A 12,217-nucleotide genomic window follows, 5' to 3' on the forward strand; every position below is an offset into this window, starting at 1 on the left:
GAGTCATTTACAGGAAGAGAACAGATCATGATTATGATGTAATATAACAACATATAAATGATACCCTGTTCAAAATAAAATATGTTAAATTTTATTTATTCGAAACAGCAAAAATCTTTGTTGATCAAAAAGTAAAACATGTTCTTGGTTTAATAAATTGGTTTAATTTCCGGACAGATTAAAACACAGAAATACAGATTTAAACAGCAAAACTTTCAGGGTCAATTTTATTACAACTACTCATTTAATGCTTTTAAAACCTATTCATTTATTTATTCATTACATTTAACTCTTAAAATAATAAAATATTTACTTTTGTTTCATTACAAAGACTAATTCAGAGGTTTATTTTCAGTTTTTCTCAGATTCAATCTTCAAGAATTAATTTCTTTGAGTGCGATCACAAAAAAATACTTCACCTGTGTCTGGGTAACTTCCTGTTAACTTCCTGGAAAGTTTGTGTCACAGAGAGGAGAAGCCCCGCCCCTTCCTGTTTCCACCACGGGACTTTATTTTAGTAAAAATGTGTCCGGTAGTGAACAAGGAGAGTTAGATAATATTTTTATCCGTGGAGATTTTAGCCTTTAACTTGATCCCGGCACCCTAAAAAAAAGTAATTGTTTAAAAACAAACTAAAAGTGTCTGTTTGACGAGAGCTAACCGAAATCATTTTTGAGCCAACGGGCCACATTAAGGGAAGTGGTCGTAACATGCCTTCAAAGTCTGCAAAGCTGTTTAAAATGCTCATATGCTTTTAGGCTTTTCCCCTTTTCTTTATAGTGTTAAATGTTGTTTTTTTTGCACGTTATAGGTTTACAAAGTGAAAAAGCCCAAAGTCCTCCCCAAAGGGACTTACCATCTTTAACAGAAAACACTGTTCACCAACTGCTCCAAACACCTCTGTTGTAGTCCAGCCTTTACTTCATAGACAAACGTGGTCACTTTGTAAAACACGTTATAATGCTCGCCTAGCTGCTAGCGTAGCCCTCATACACTGCTTCTGACTGGCTAGTAGTCCTCACCTAGGTACTGTCAGGGCACACCCTCATACTCTGCTTCTGACTGGCTAGTAGTCCTCACCTAGGTACTGTCAGGGCACGCCCTCATACTCTGCTTCTGACTGGCTAGTAGTCCTCACCTAGGGACTGTCAGGGCACGCCCTCATACTCTGCTTCTGACTGGCTAGTAGTCCTCACCTAGGTAATGTCAGGGCACGCCCTCATACTCTGCTTCTGACTGGCTAGTAGTCCTCACCTAGGTACTGTCAGGGCACACCCTCATACTCTGCTTCTGACTGGCTAGTAGTCCTCACCTAGGTAATGTCAGGGCACACCCTCATACTCTGCTTCTGACTGGCTAGTAGTCCTCACCTAGGTAATGTCAGGGCACGCCCTCATACTCTGCTTCTGACTGGCTAGTAGTCCTTACCTAGGGACTGTCAGGGCACGCCCTCATACTTTGCTTCTGATTGGCTAGTACGTTACCTAGCTACTGAGCATGTACGACTCCCAACAAAGATGTAACAGAAGTGAGATGCCTCACTCGGTATCTAAAACAGAGAGCTCAACACAGGGTGAAAAGAGCAGCTGCAGCACTACAAAAAAAAAGAATATTATCAACTTTTCCCTGTTTTTGCACACTGTGGTAGCTACCTATTAGTCTTGGCATTGTAGAAATTGGATCCTAAGAGCCCAATTCATTCAGTATTAGCATAATACCATTTCAGTTGTAATACCACCTCACCTGTGGCTCAGCATTAAAGGAAGTTTCATCAGAATTGTTGTCTTTCTAGTTACATAATTCAGTGTTTTCCCTACCAAGATGGTCCAAAGTTATGTTAAAATGCACAGTTAGCACAGTAGAATGACGTTCAAAAGAATTATGTTAAAAGGGTGCGATCCTAAAACTGATCCTAGAATCACTGAATATACTTCACCTTCGTGACCTACGTTTAGCTGGCTAGCTGAAAAAGTTGAAAACTTCAACAAAAAAACTCAATTAAAGCGACAAAAAAATCAGAAAAAAACATAAAAAATGTTAAAGGGTTAAAGGGATTAAAAAAAACGAAAAAAGTAGAAAAACTTCGTGAAAAGCAACAAACATCATGTGTGTAATACATGGCTCAATTCAAACAGGATCTAAACATTATCTGTCTCTCCCCGTTCACTACCGGACACATTTTTACTTAAATAAAGTCCCAGGGTGGACACAGGAAGGGGCGGGACTTCACGGGGATACATCTACGGTAAGTTTAGGCACCAAAACAAATAGTTAAGTTTAGGAAAGAGATGGTGGTTTGGGTTAAAACACTCCAGATGAAGGAGCATGTGTTTCCTGGTTGAAAGTATTAAAATGATGTTGTTATATTAGCTGTAGTCTTTTAACTACTCCTAAATTAAGCCAATGAGGAGGGACCAAGGAAGAACTTGCTTTGACGCGTCTTCTGGGCTGCCAATAAATTCATGTCCGTACATTGAATATCTTTCAGTGCGGTGACCCATTTATACCAAGACAGCCTGCTCACCGTATACAGGTCATACAGTCCATTTAATTTCTCATTTAGTTCCATTCATCTTCTTTTAAACAAATCAAACAACATATTGACACGCCATGCTGACACGATGAACGTGGTATATAAACAAAACAGAAACAAAGTTCCACTATGGCTCCAACATTAGCCTAGATTTTGCAAGATTTAGAGTAATTTGGAGTAATTTAGCATAACTTCCGGCCGTAGCTGTATCCCTTTTAGCCACAACCGGATTCACCTCTCTGTATTTTGGAAACACATGATGATGTCACTCTCACAACTCCTTCATGTTGCCGCCTTCTCATTGTCTGTTTCAAATGAATCCTTGCTCTCCATTGCCATCTTCTCTGCCTTCTTCATGGCACGTTTCTTCGACTGCCTCATCAGGCAGCACTTCACCATCACCAGGACAACCACCACTAACACCACCAGGGCTGCAACGGCAGCCAACGCCACCATGAGGACACCGCTCGTGGCCACTTCGGCGCACTCTGGCGAGTCCTCGCTGAGTAGATTCCCGCTCTGGTCAGAGCAGAAGCATCTGTAGGAGCCCGCCGTGTTCTGGCAGCTGTGTTTGCATGGACCGCCGCCGCCGCCAACGCTGCACTCGTCCACGTCCACGCAGTTTCCTGAAGCGTCTTTTTGGAAGCCAGCATCACACGACGCGCAGATGTCGATGAAGTTGGCGGGCGAGTCGTCCGGCAGACGCCACACTGCCGGCCAGCCCGAGCAACGCAGCTCCAGCGGTGCAGACGACGACCAGCACTCCACCAGGATCTTGCTGCTGTTCGCCAGGTCCAGACTGATGGAGCGGGCGCGGGGGATGTGGGGGGGCTGACAGGAGTCCGACCCCACCACCGGATCAGAACCAGAACCCTGCAGCTCAGGTGTAGTTTTAGGCTTCATGTCCAGTTGTTGTGTTGCATCTTTAGCAGGTTTAGATGGTTCTGTTGTAGCCAGTTCTCGCTGAGAACCAGGACCAGGTTGTGCTTTAGTAGGTTGTGTATCAGGTTCAGTGGCTCCAGGTGAAGTTCGTTCTGGTTCAGGATCAGGTTTCTGCTGATTAGGCTTTTGTTCAGCATTTGTGAGTTTACAGATGTAGTTGTTACCAGTCCTGCATGAGACGGGGATCAGACCCCAGCGTGTCACATTCAACCCGTCCAGCTCGCCCTTCAGCACCGCACAGCGAGCCGACGTGCAGGTGTACTTGGGTTCCTCGGCCCAGCGGCTCACCTGCAATGGTGGAAGAAGTATTCAGATCCTTTACTGCAGTACTTATACTTATAATATCAACACCTTCTCAATTCCAACTCGTAAAATACTGACACTTGGTCAGTGGCAGTATGAAGAGAGACAGCAGTACAGAGTAGTATGTAAAGAGACAACAGTAGAGAGTAGTATGTAGAGAGACAGCAGTAGAGAGTAGTATGTAAAGAGACAACAGTAGAGAGTAGTATGTAGAGAGACAGCAGTAGAGAGTAGTATGTAAAGAGACAACAGTAGAGAGTAGTATGTAAGAGAATCAGTAAGAGTAGTATGTAGAAGACAACTAGAGAGACAAACAGTAGTATGTAAGACATCAGTAAAGAGAACAGTAGAGAGCAGAACAAACAGTAGTAAAAAGAGACAACAGTAAGAGTAGTATATAGAGAAACAGCAGTAGAGAGTAGTATGTAGAGAGACAACAGTAGAGAGTAGTATGTAGAGAGACAACAGTAGAGAGTAGTATGTAGAGAGACAACAGTAGAGAGTAGTATGTAGAGAGACAACAGTAGAGAGTAGTATAAAGAGAGACAGCAGTAGATAGGAGTATGAAGAGATTTGTTGCCTAGCATGCATGTCTTTATGGTGGGAAGAAACCAGAGCACCCAGAGGAAACCCACGCAAACACGGGGAGAACACGCCAACTCCACACAGAAAGGCCTGAGACGATCTGGGTTTGAACTCAGAACCTTCTTGCTGTGAGGTAGAAGTGCTAACCACTGAGCCACCGTGCTGCCAACTTGTATGTAGAGAGACAGCAGTAGAGAGTAATATGTAGAGAGACAACAGTAGAGAGTAGTATGTAGAGAGACAGCAGTAGAGAGTAGTATGTAGAGAGACAACAGTAGAGAGTAGTATGTAGAGAGACAACAGTAGAGAGAGTATGTAAGAGACAACAGTAGAGAGAAAACAGAGAGTAGTATAGTAGAGACAACAGCAGAGAACAAAGTAGAGAGTAGTATGTAGAGACAACAGGTAGAGTAGAGAAGCAGAAGAGGGAGTAAGTAGAACAACTGAAAAGAGTAGTATGTAAGAGACAACAGTAGAATATGAAGAGTAGTATGAACAGTAGAGAGGAAACAGAAGAGAGACAACAGTGAAGAGTATGTGACAGCAGTGAGAAGAGACAGTAGAGAGTAGTATATAGAGACAGCAGTAAGTGTAGTATAGAGAGACAGAGTAGAGAGTAGTATGTAGAGAGACAACAGTAGAGAGTAGTATATAGAGAGACAGCAGTAGAGAGTAGTATGTAGAGAGACAACAAGAGAGTAGTATGTAGAGAGACAACAGTAGAGAGTAGTATGTAGAGACTACAGTAGAGAGTAGTATGTAGAGAGACAACAGTAGAGAGTAGTATGTAGAGACAACAAGAGACAACGTAGAGTAGTATGTAGAGACAGTGGTAGAGAGAATGAAAAGAAGGAGGAAGGTTGGGGAGTAGGGGTAAACAACATAGTACCCAAGAAACGGGAACACAGAGCATAGTAGACAAGAGCAGCGAATATGACACTAACGTTATGACAAGCGGAAAAAAGCTTCTGGGGCATTGTTTGGCTCGAGGTCAAGGTGCAAAGCAGCCTAGGGTGAAATTACTCCCAAACATCACTTTAAGCTTCAAAAGCTTCACAGTGCACTAATTTCTTTATTAAACTTTTAAATCTTTTTTGTAGAAGTAGAAAGTGGCCTGAAGTAAATGTACTTTGTTACATTCTGCTCACCTGAGATTCCTCGCTGCCATCCTTTGTCCACTTGAATCCTCTCAGCGGCAGCGTGGGAACCACACACTCGTCCTTCAGCTTCCTCAGCCCGACCCAGAAGGTGAACTCGCCGCGATGTGGAGCCGTGGCCACCGCCTTCAGGACATTAGTGACTTCCTGCTCTGTGGCGAGCGTGGTAAGGACGCCGGCGGGGGAACAGAGCTCTGCGGCCTGATCGAAGCTGACCAGCGTGCGGTGGACGGAGTAGTGTGGAGCTGGGTCAGTCGACACATTTCTGAACAGCATCAGAATCCAGCAGAACCAGGACTTCATCTTCAGTCTTTGGAAACAAAGTGTTTCGGTAACTACGGCTGCAACACACAGACTTCAGTTAGAGTCCACTAAAAGTTCTGGTTTTGCCGTTGGCTCAGATTATTATTCTAAGTGTTTGACAACATTATGGAAAGGATCCCTACAGAGATAGACCTTTTAGTTAAAGAGTAAGATCCTTTTAGTTTAACATGAAACAGCCCCAAAATCACCATCACCAAACCCACCAGACTCCCTAAATAATCAGGACTTTTAGCGTGTATAGAGCCAGCATATCTCCACCAGACTCCATGTAAATAATCAGGACTTTTAGCGTGTATAGAGCCAGCATATCTCCACCAGACTCCATGTAAATAATCAGGACTAGCGTGTATAGAGCCAGCATATCTCCACCAGACTCCATGTAAATAATCAGGACTTTTAGCGTGTATAGAGCCAGCATATCTCCACCAGACTCCATGTAAATAATCAGGACTTTTAGCGTGTATAGAGCCAGCATATCTCCACCAGACTCCATGTAAATAATCAGGACTTTTAGCGTGTATAGAGCCAGCATATCTCCACCAGACTCCATGTAAATAATCAGGACTTTTAGCGTGTATAGAGCCAGCATATCTCCACATGTAAATTTATTATTATTTATTTTATTTTATTTTATTTTATTTTATTTTACTTTATTTTACTTTATTTTACTTTATTTAACTTGAGAATGTTTTTATGTTACATATTGTCTGTGTTGTGAAGCAACGGATGTGGCACTGTCTCCAAGACAAATTTCCCCTCGGGGACAATAAAGTGTATTCTATTCTATTCTATTCTATAAATGGGTGAATTAAGGGTTTTATTCCAACCAAACCAGAGTGGTGATTGTTGGAACAGTGGAAAGATGAACCAAGACAGCTTTTCATAGTTTTATTTAGTTTCTGTCCACTTTAAATGAAGTGTGCTTTACGATGATAAAAGTCCTGATTATTTACATGGAGTCTGGTGGGTTTGGTGATGGTGATTGACTGAAGGCTTGCTTTAATTCACTCCAGCTTTTTTATTTATAGTGTCAGATCCTAACAGGAGTTATCTCAGGACACTTTACATATAGAGTAGGTCTAGACCACAGTCTATCATTTACAGAGACACAACCCCCACCTCCTCCCTAATGGTGTATGTGTGTGTGAAGTTTGAACATATGTAGTAAAAGACTGTCCTTAAAGATATTCAGTCTTTCATTTTTTTCAGCTAAGCCCCAGCCCCCTAATATGTCATTGCATGTCCCTGTAGGGATGTAAACTACAACAGGAACATTAGAAAGATCAGTTATGAAGAGGATGAGACAGCCTGAAGGACGGAGCTTCCTGATGGATCTTTATCACTTTAATTGTGTTCACGTTAAGTCGAGTCAGTCAGAAAAATGTGGATCAGTGTTTCCTAAAGTTTACTGTCACAGACGAGAGAGGAAACTATAAAATATTCATATTTAACAAGCTGACATCACACAAGTTTACCTGTTTTATTACAAAACACACACACACACACAAACAGCCACACACACACACACACACACACACACACACACACACACACACAGATAAACACACACACACACAAACAGACACACAACACACACACACACACACACAGATAAACACACACACACACACAAACAGACACACACACACACACGCACACACACACACACACACACACACACACACACACACACACACACACACACACACACAGATAAACACACACACACACACACACAGACACACACACACAAACAGCCACACACACACGCACACACACACACACACACACACACACAGATAACACACACACACACACAAACAGACACACACACACGCACACACACACACACACACACACAGATAAACACACACACACACACACACACACACACACAGATACACACACACACACACAAACAGACATACAGACATACACACACACACAAACACGCGCACACACACACACACAACAGACACACACAACAGACACACACACACACGTGCACACACACACACACACGCACACACACACACACACACACACACACACACACACACACACACACACACACACACACACAGATAAACACACACACACACACACACACACACACACACAGATACACACACACACAAACAGACACACACACACACGCACACACACACACACAGATAAACACACACACACACAGATACACACACACACACACACACACAGATAAACACACACACATACACAAACAGACATACAGACACACACACACACGTGCACACACACGCACACACACAAACAGACACAAACACACACACAGATACACACACACACAGACACACACACACACACACACACACACACACACAAACACACACACACACACACACACACACACACAAACACACACACAGATTAAAAGTAAACTTAAGCTGCCTCTTAACTTTGATGTGCGCTGGAAGAAGTATTTAGATACAGTAAAAGTACTAATAACACACTGTAATAATACTAGTTACAGTAAAGGTCCCATCAGGAGAATGTAGTTACAGTTTTTTACGATCACTTTGGCACTAATTTCAGAACCTTGACGTTATTTCTCAAAACTCTAGACACAAAACTCACAACCAATGATCAAAATACAAATTTTTTGAAAACTCTAACACTTTTTTCAATTGCTTGGATACAATACACATAAACCTGAGATTACCTGTTCATTTAACAAAGATCACCTGTTCAATATGACACAACTTAACATCAAAGTACTACTACTTCTAAAGGCAATTCACACATTACATTTCAGATGATTGTCTATTCATTTCATTACAATCATCTAACTATTAATTGATACAACTGCTCAAAATGATAAGTACCTGTTGCATTACTCTTAATGCATAGTTTTATGGAAACAGACAAACAATATTCCATGTTTAGATCATGAAAGTTTCAAGATAACGAGATTCATTGTCACCAATTAGTGTGGAGCATGAACTCGTTAGACTACATTATCTATGGATGTAATATTTCATCATCATTCTTTATAGCACTGTATCCAAACTTTTTTCTTACTTCTTTTTTACATACTAAAATCTCATTTAACTTTTTTTACCACTATTCTTCTGTAATGTACTACTGTTTACCAGACACTGTTTCTATGGTCCCATGTACCACCTTTGAGACTATTTAAAGTATTGACAGTACTACACTGTATGCATGCAGGCCCTTGGAATTGCTTGTCCAATTCTGCCAACTTGTTACTGATGATTGAGATATATACTTTATATATATACACTCTCTATATACTTATACACTCGTACCGCATTGTTCGCCATGACCAAAGGTTTTTTCCAAGATGTTCGGCTAATTGCGATGTAGATGAGAACCTGTGGCCAAATCCACAAGACAGAGTTGATGAAGATGTAGAAGTACAGTAATCACTTCTTTGTCTTGCTTTTTAAATTACAAGCAAGTTGAGGAACACTGCATTTGATGTTTTACAGTATTACTGTCTTTTTTTCTATTTTGTAGCTTTTTGCTTTGATTCAAATAACCCTATGTTGTGATTGTACTGTACTTTTTTTCATTAAGACATTTTAGATTTTGTTCAATGACTCCACTGTGTCTGTAGTACTCTCTCTACTACTGCAGTACTTTTACAGGGATGTATTTACATGTAGTACCATAATGAAACATGTATCGCCTATTTTGTACTACAATATTTAATGATTGTAAGAACGATGACCCAGTGAAACTATGGGCAGCTTGTGTGTGGGTGATCTAAAGTAATGTTTCAATGGTATTTCACCATAAATTAGTTTTTTGAACCAATGAATGTGCAAGTGCAAGATTTCTTTAAAGATATGAACGTACAATGCAATGTTTTGAACATTGGACAGTCTGTGTTACAAGTGATGACCGTTTTGAGTTTTGTGTCCAGAGTTTTGAAAAATGACATCTAGGTTCTGAAATTAGGAGCAAAGTGATTGTAAAAAACTGTAAAGTATTAAACATTGTAAAAAGAGTAAAGGATCCAACCAGCTGTGTGTTTAATGGTCTCATCATCTCAGCTGGACTTATATATGTTATATTGTCGGCTAGTTTACTTTAGAATCAAAAATCAGATTTTATAAACTACATGTAACTAGTAACTAAAGCTGTAACAGATGAATGTAGCGGAGTAACTAAAGTAACTAGTAACTAAAGCTGTAACAGATGAATGTAGCGGAGTAACTAAAGTAACTAGTAACTAAAGCTGTAACAGATGAATGTAGCGGAGTAACTAAAGTAACTAGTAACTAAAGCTGTAACAGATGAATGTAGCGGAGTAACTAAAGTAACTAGTAACTAAAGCTGGAACAGATGAATGTAGTGGAGTAACTAAAGTAACTAGTAACTAAAGCTGTAACAGATGAATGTACCGGAGTAACTAAAGTAACTAGTAACTAATGCTGGAACAGATGAATGTAACTAGTAACTAGAGTAACTAGTAACTAAAGCTGTAACAGATGAATGTAGTGGAGTAACTAAAGTAACTAGTAACTAAAGCTGGAACAGATGAATGTAACTAGTAACTAGAGTAACTAGTAACTAAAGCTGTAACAGATGAATGTAGCGGAGTAACTAAAGTAACTAGTAACTAAAGCTGTAACAGATGAATGTAGTGGAGTAACTAAAGTAACTAGTAACTAAAGCTGTAACAGATGAATGTAGTGGAGTAACTAAAGTAACTAGTAACTAAAGCTGTAACAGATGAATGTAGTGGAGTAAAAAGTACAATATTTCTCTCTGAAGTGTAGCGGAGTAGAAGTAGAAAGTGGCATGAAAAGAAAAGACTAAAGTAAAGTACAAGTACCTCAACATTTGGACTGAAGTACAGTACTGGAGTAATGGTACTTAGATACTTTCTGCAACTAGGTTTAAATGTTCATAAATCAAACTTAAATTTTCTTACCGTTTGACTCTGAGTTTCCTCCTTCAGCTTCCACAGCCGCTCTCTTCCTTCTGTGTTGTGTTTTCACATTTTCTCTCTCTCTCTCTCTCTCTCTCTCTCTCTCTCTCTCTCTATCACTCGTTTGTTTCCCAGTTACGTTTTTTTCTCCACAGTAGCTCTGCCCCCCTGCAGAACAGGAAGTGTGTTGTGTCTTGATATGGCGAGCTGGCTTCCTCCAGAGAAATGCCGCCACTGAGATTCAGAAACCATTTGATATTTTTACCAAATCTGATTCAGATTTTCATAGTTTCTGAAAGTGAGTCCAGATCCCAATAACAATCAGGTTAAGGAAACTTCACTTCCACACACACACACACACACACACACACACACACACACACACACACACACACACACACACACACACACACACACACACACACACACACACAACATCTCGGGCCCTGACTTTGTAAACCAAAGCATGTATCATTTATCATTTTTGCACACGACACACAGCAGACTTTTCCCTCCACAGACTCACGTCGGTAAATTAGGGAATTAACCTGCACTCCCAGGGGCGGTTCAGCGAAAAGAGGAGGCGTGTTCAGGCGCAAACGTTCCCTGGTGCTATTTTGCAGTTTCAGAAAACAATTCTGCCACTGACCAGGAAAAACCTGGTCTAAAGTCAGTGGTGCTAGTCTAAAGTCAGTGGCGCTAGTCTAAAGTCAGTGGTACTAGTCTAAAGTCAGTGGTACTAGTCTAAAGTCAGTGGCGCTAGTCTAAAGTCAGTGGTACTAGTCTAAAGTCAGTGGCGCTAGTCTAAAGTCAGTGGTACTAGTCTAAAGTCAGTGGCTAGTCCAAAGTCAGTGGTACTAGTCTAAAGTCAGTGCGCTAGTCAAGAATCAGTACGCTAGTCTAAAGTCAGTGGCGCTAGTCTAAAGTCAGTGGTACTAGTCTAAAGTCAGTGGTACTAGTCTAAAATCAGTGGCGCTAGTCTAAAGTCAGTGGCGCTAGTCTAAAGTCAGTGGCACTAGTCTAAAGTCAGTGGTACTAGTCTAAAGTCAGTGGTACTAGTCTAAAGTCAGTGGTACTAGTCTAAAGTCAGTGGCGCTAGTCTAAAGTCAGTGGCGCTAGTCTAAAGTCAGTGGCGCTAGTCTAAAGTCAGTGGTACTAGTCTAAAGTCAGTGGTACTAGTCTAAAGTCAGTGGCGCTAGTCTAAAGTCAGTGGCGCTAGTCTAAAGTCAGTGGTACTAGTCTAAAGTCAGTGGTGCTAGTCTAAAGTCAGTGGTGCTAGTCTAAAGTCAGTGGTGCTAGTCTAAAATCAGTGGTGCGCTATTTGGATGCTATTTTAAAGCCATAATGTAGCGTGTTCACACTGCGCATACACTTTGCTTCTCTCATCTACACGGACCCAGCATTTCCCATTTTTTCAAACCATAAATAAATACA

The 12,217-nt window shown here is 41.1% G+C and overlaps 1 protein-coding gene across 1 annotated transcript; it reads right to left on the reverse strand.

Moving 5' to 3' along the window:
* Positions 1 to 2,528: 2,528 nt before the first annotated feature.
* On the reverse strand, positions 2,529 to 10,861 carry clec14a (C-type lectin domain containing 14A). Its single transcript, XM_039784970.1, has 3 exons — positions 10,787 to 10,861; positions 5,512 to 5,861; positions 2,529 to 3,763 (listed from the first exon to the last, which is right to left on the reverse strand). Exons 2-3 carry the CDS (start codon positions 5,821 to 5,823, stop codon positions 2,816 to 2,818), a joined length of 1,260 nt encoding a protein of 419 aa, XP_039640904.1. The 5' UTR covers positions 5,824 to 5,861; positions 10,787 to 10,861; the 3' UTR covers positions 2,529 to 2,815.
* Positions 10,862 to 12,217: the final 1,356 nt, after the last annotated feature.

The sequence above is a fragment of the Perca fluviatilis genome, chromosome 20 (assembly GCF_010015445.1).
Source record: "Perca fluviatilis chromosome 20, GENO_Pfluv_1.0, whole genome shotgun sequence".
In the NCBI taxonomy this organism is placed as follows: Eukaryota; Metazoa; Chordata; class Actinopteri; order Perciformes; family Percidae; genus Perca; species Perca fluviatilis.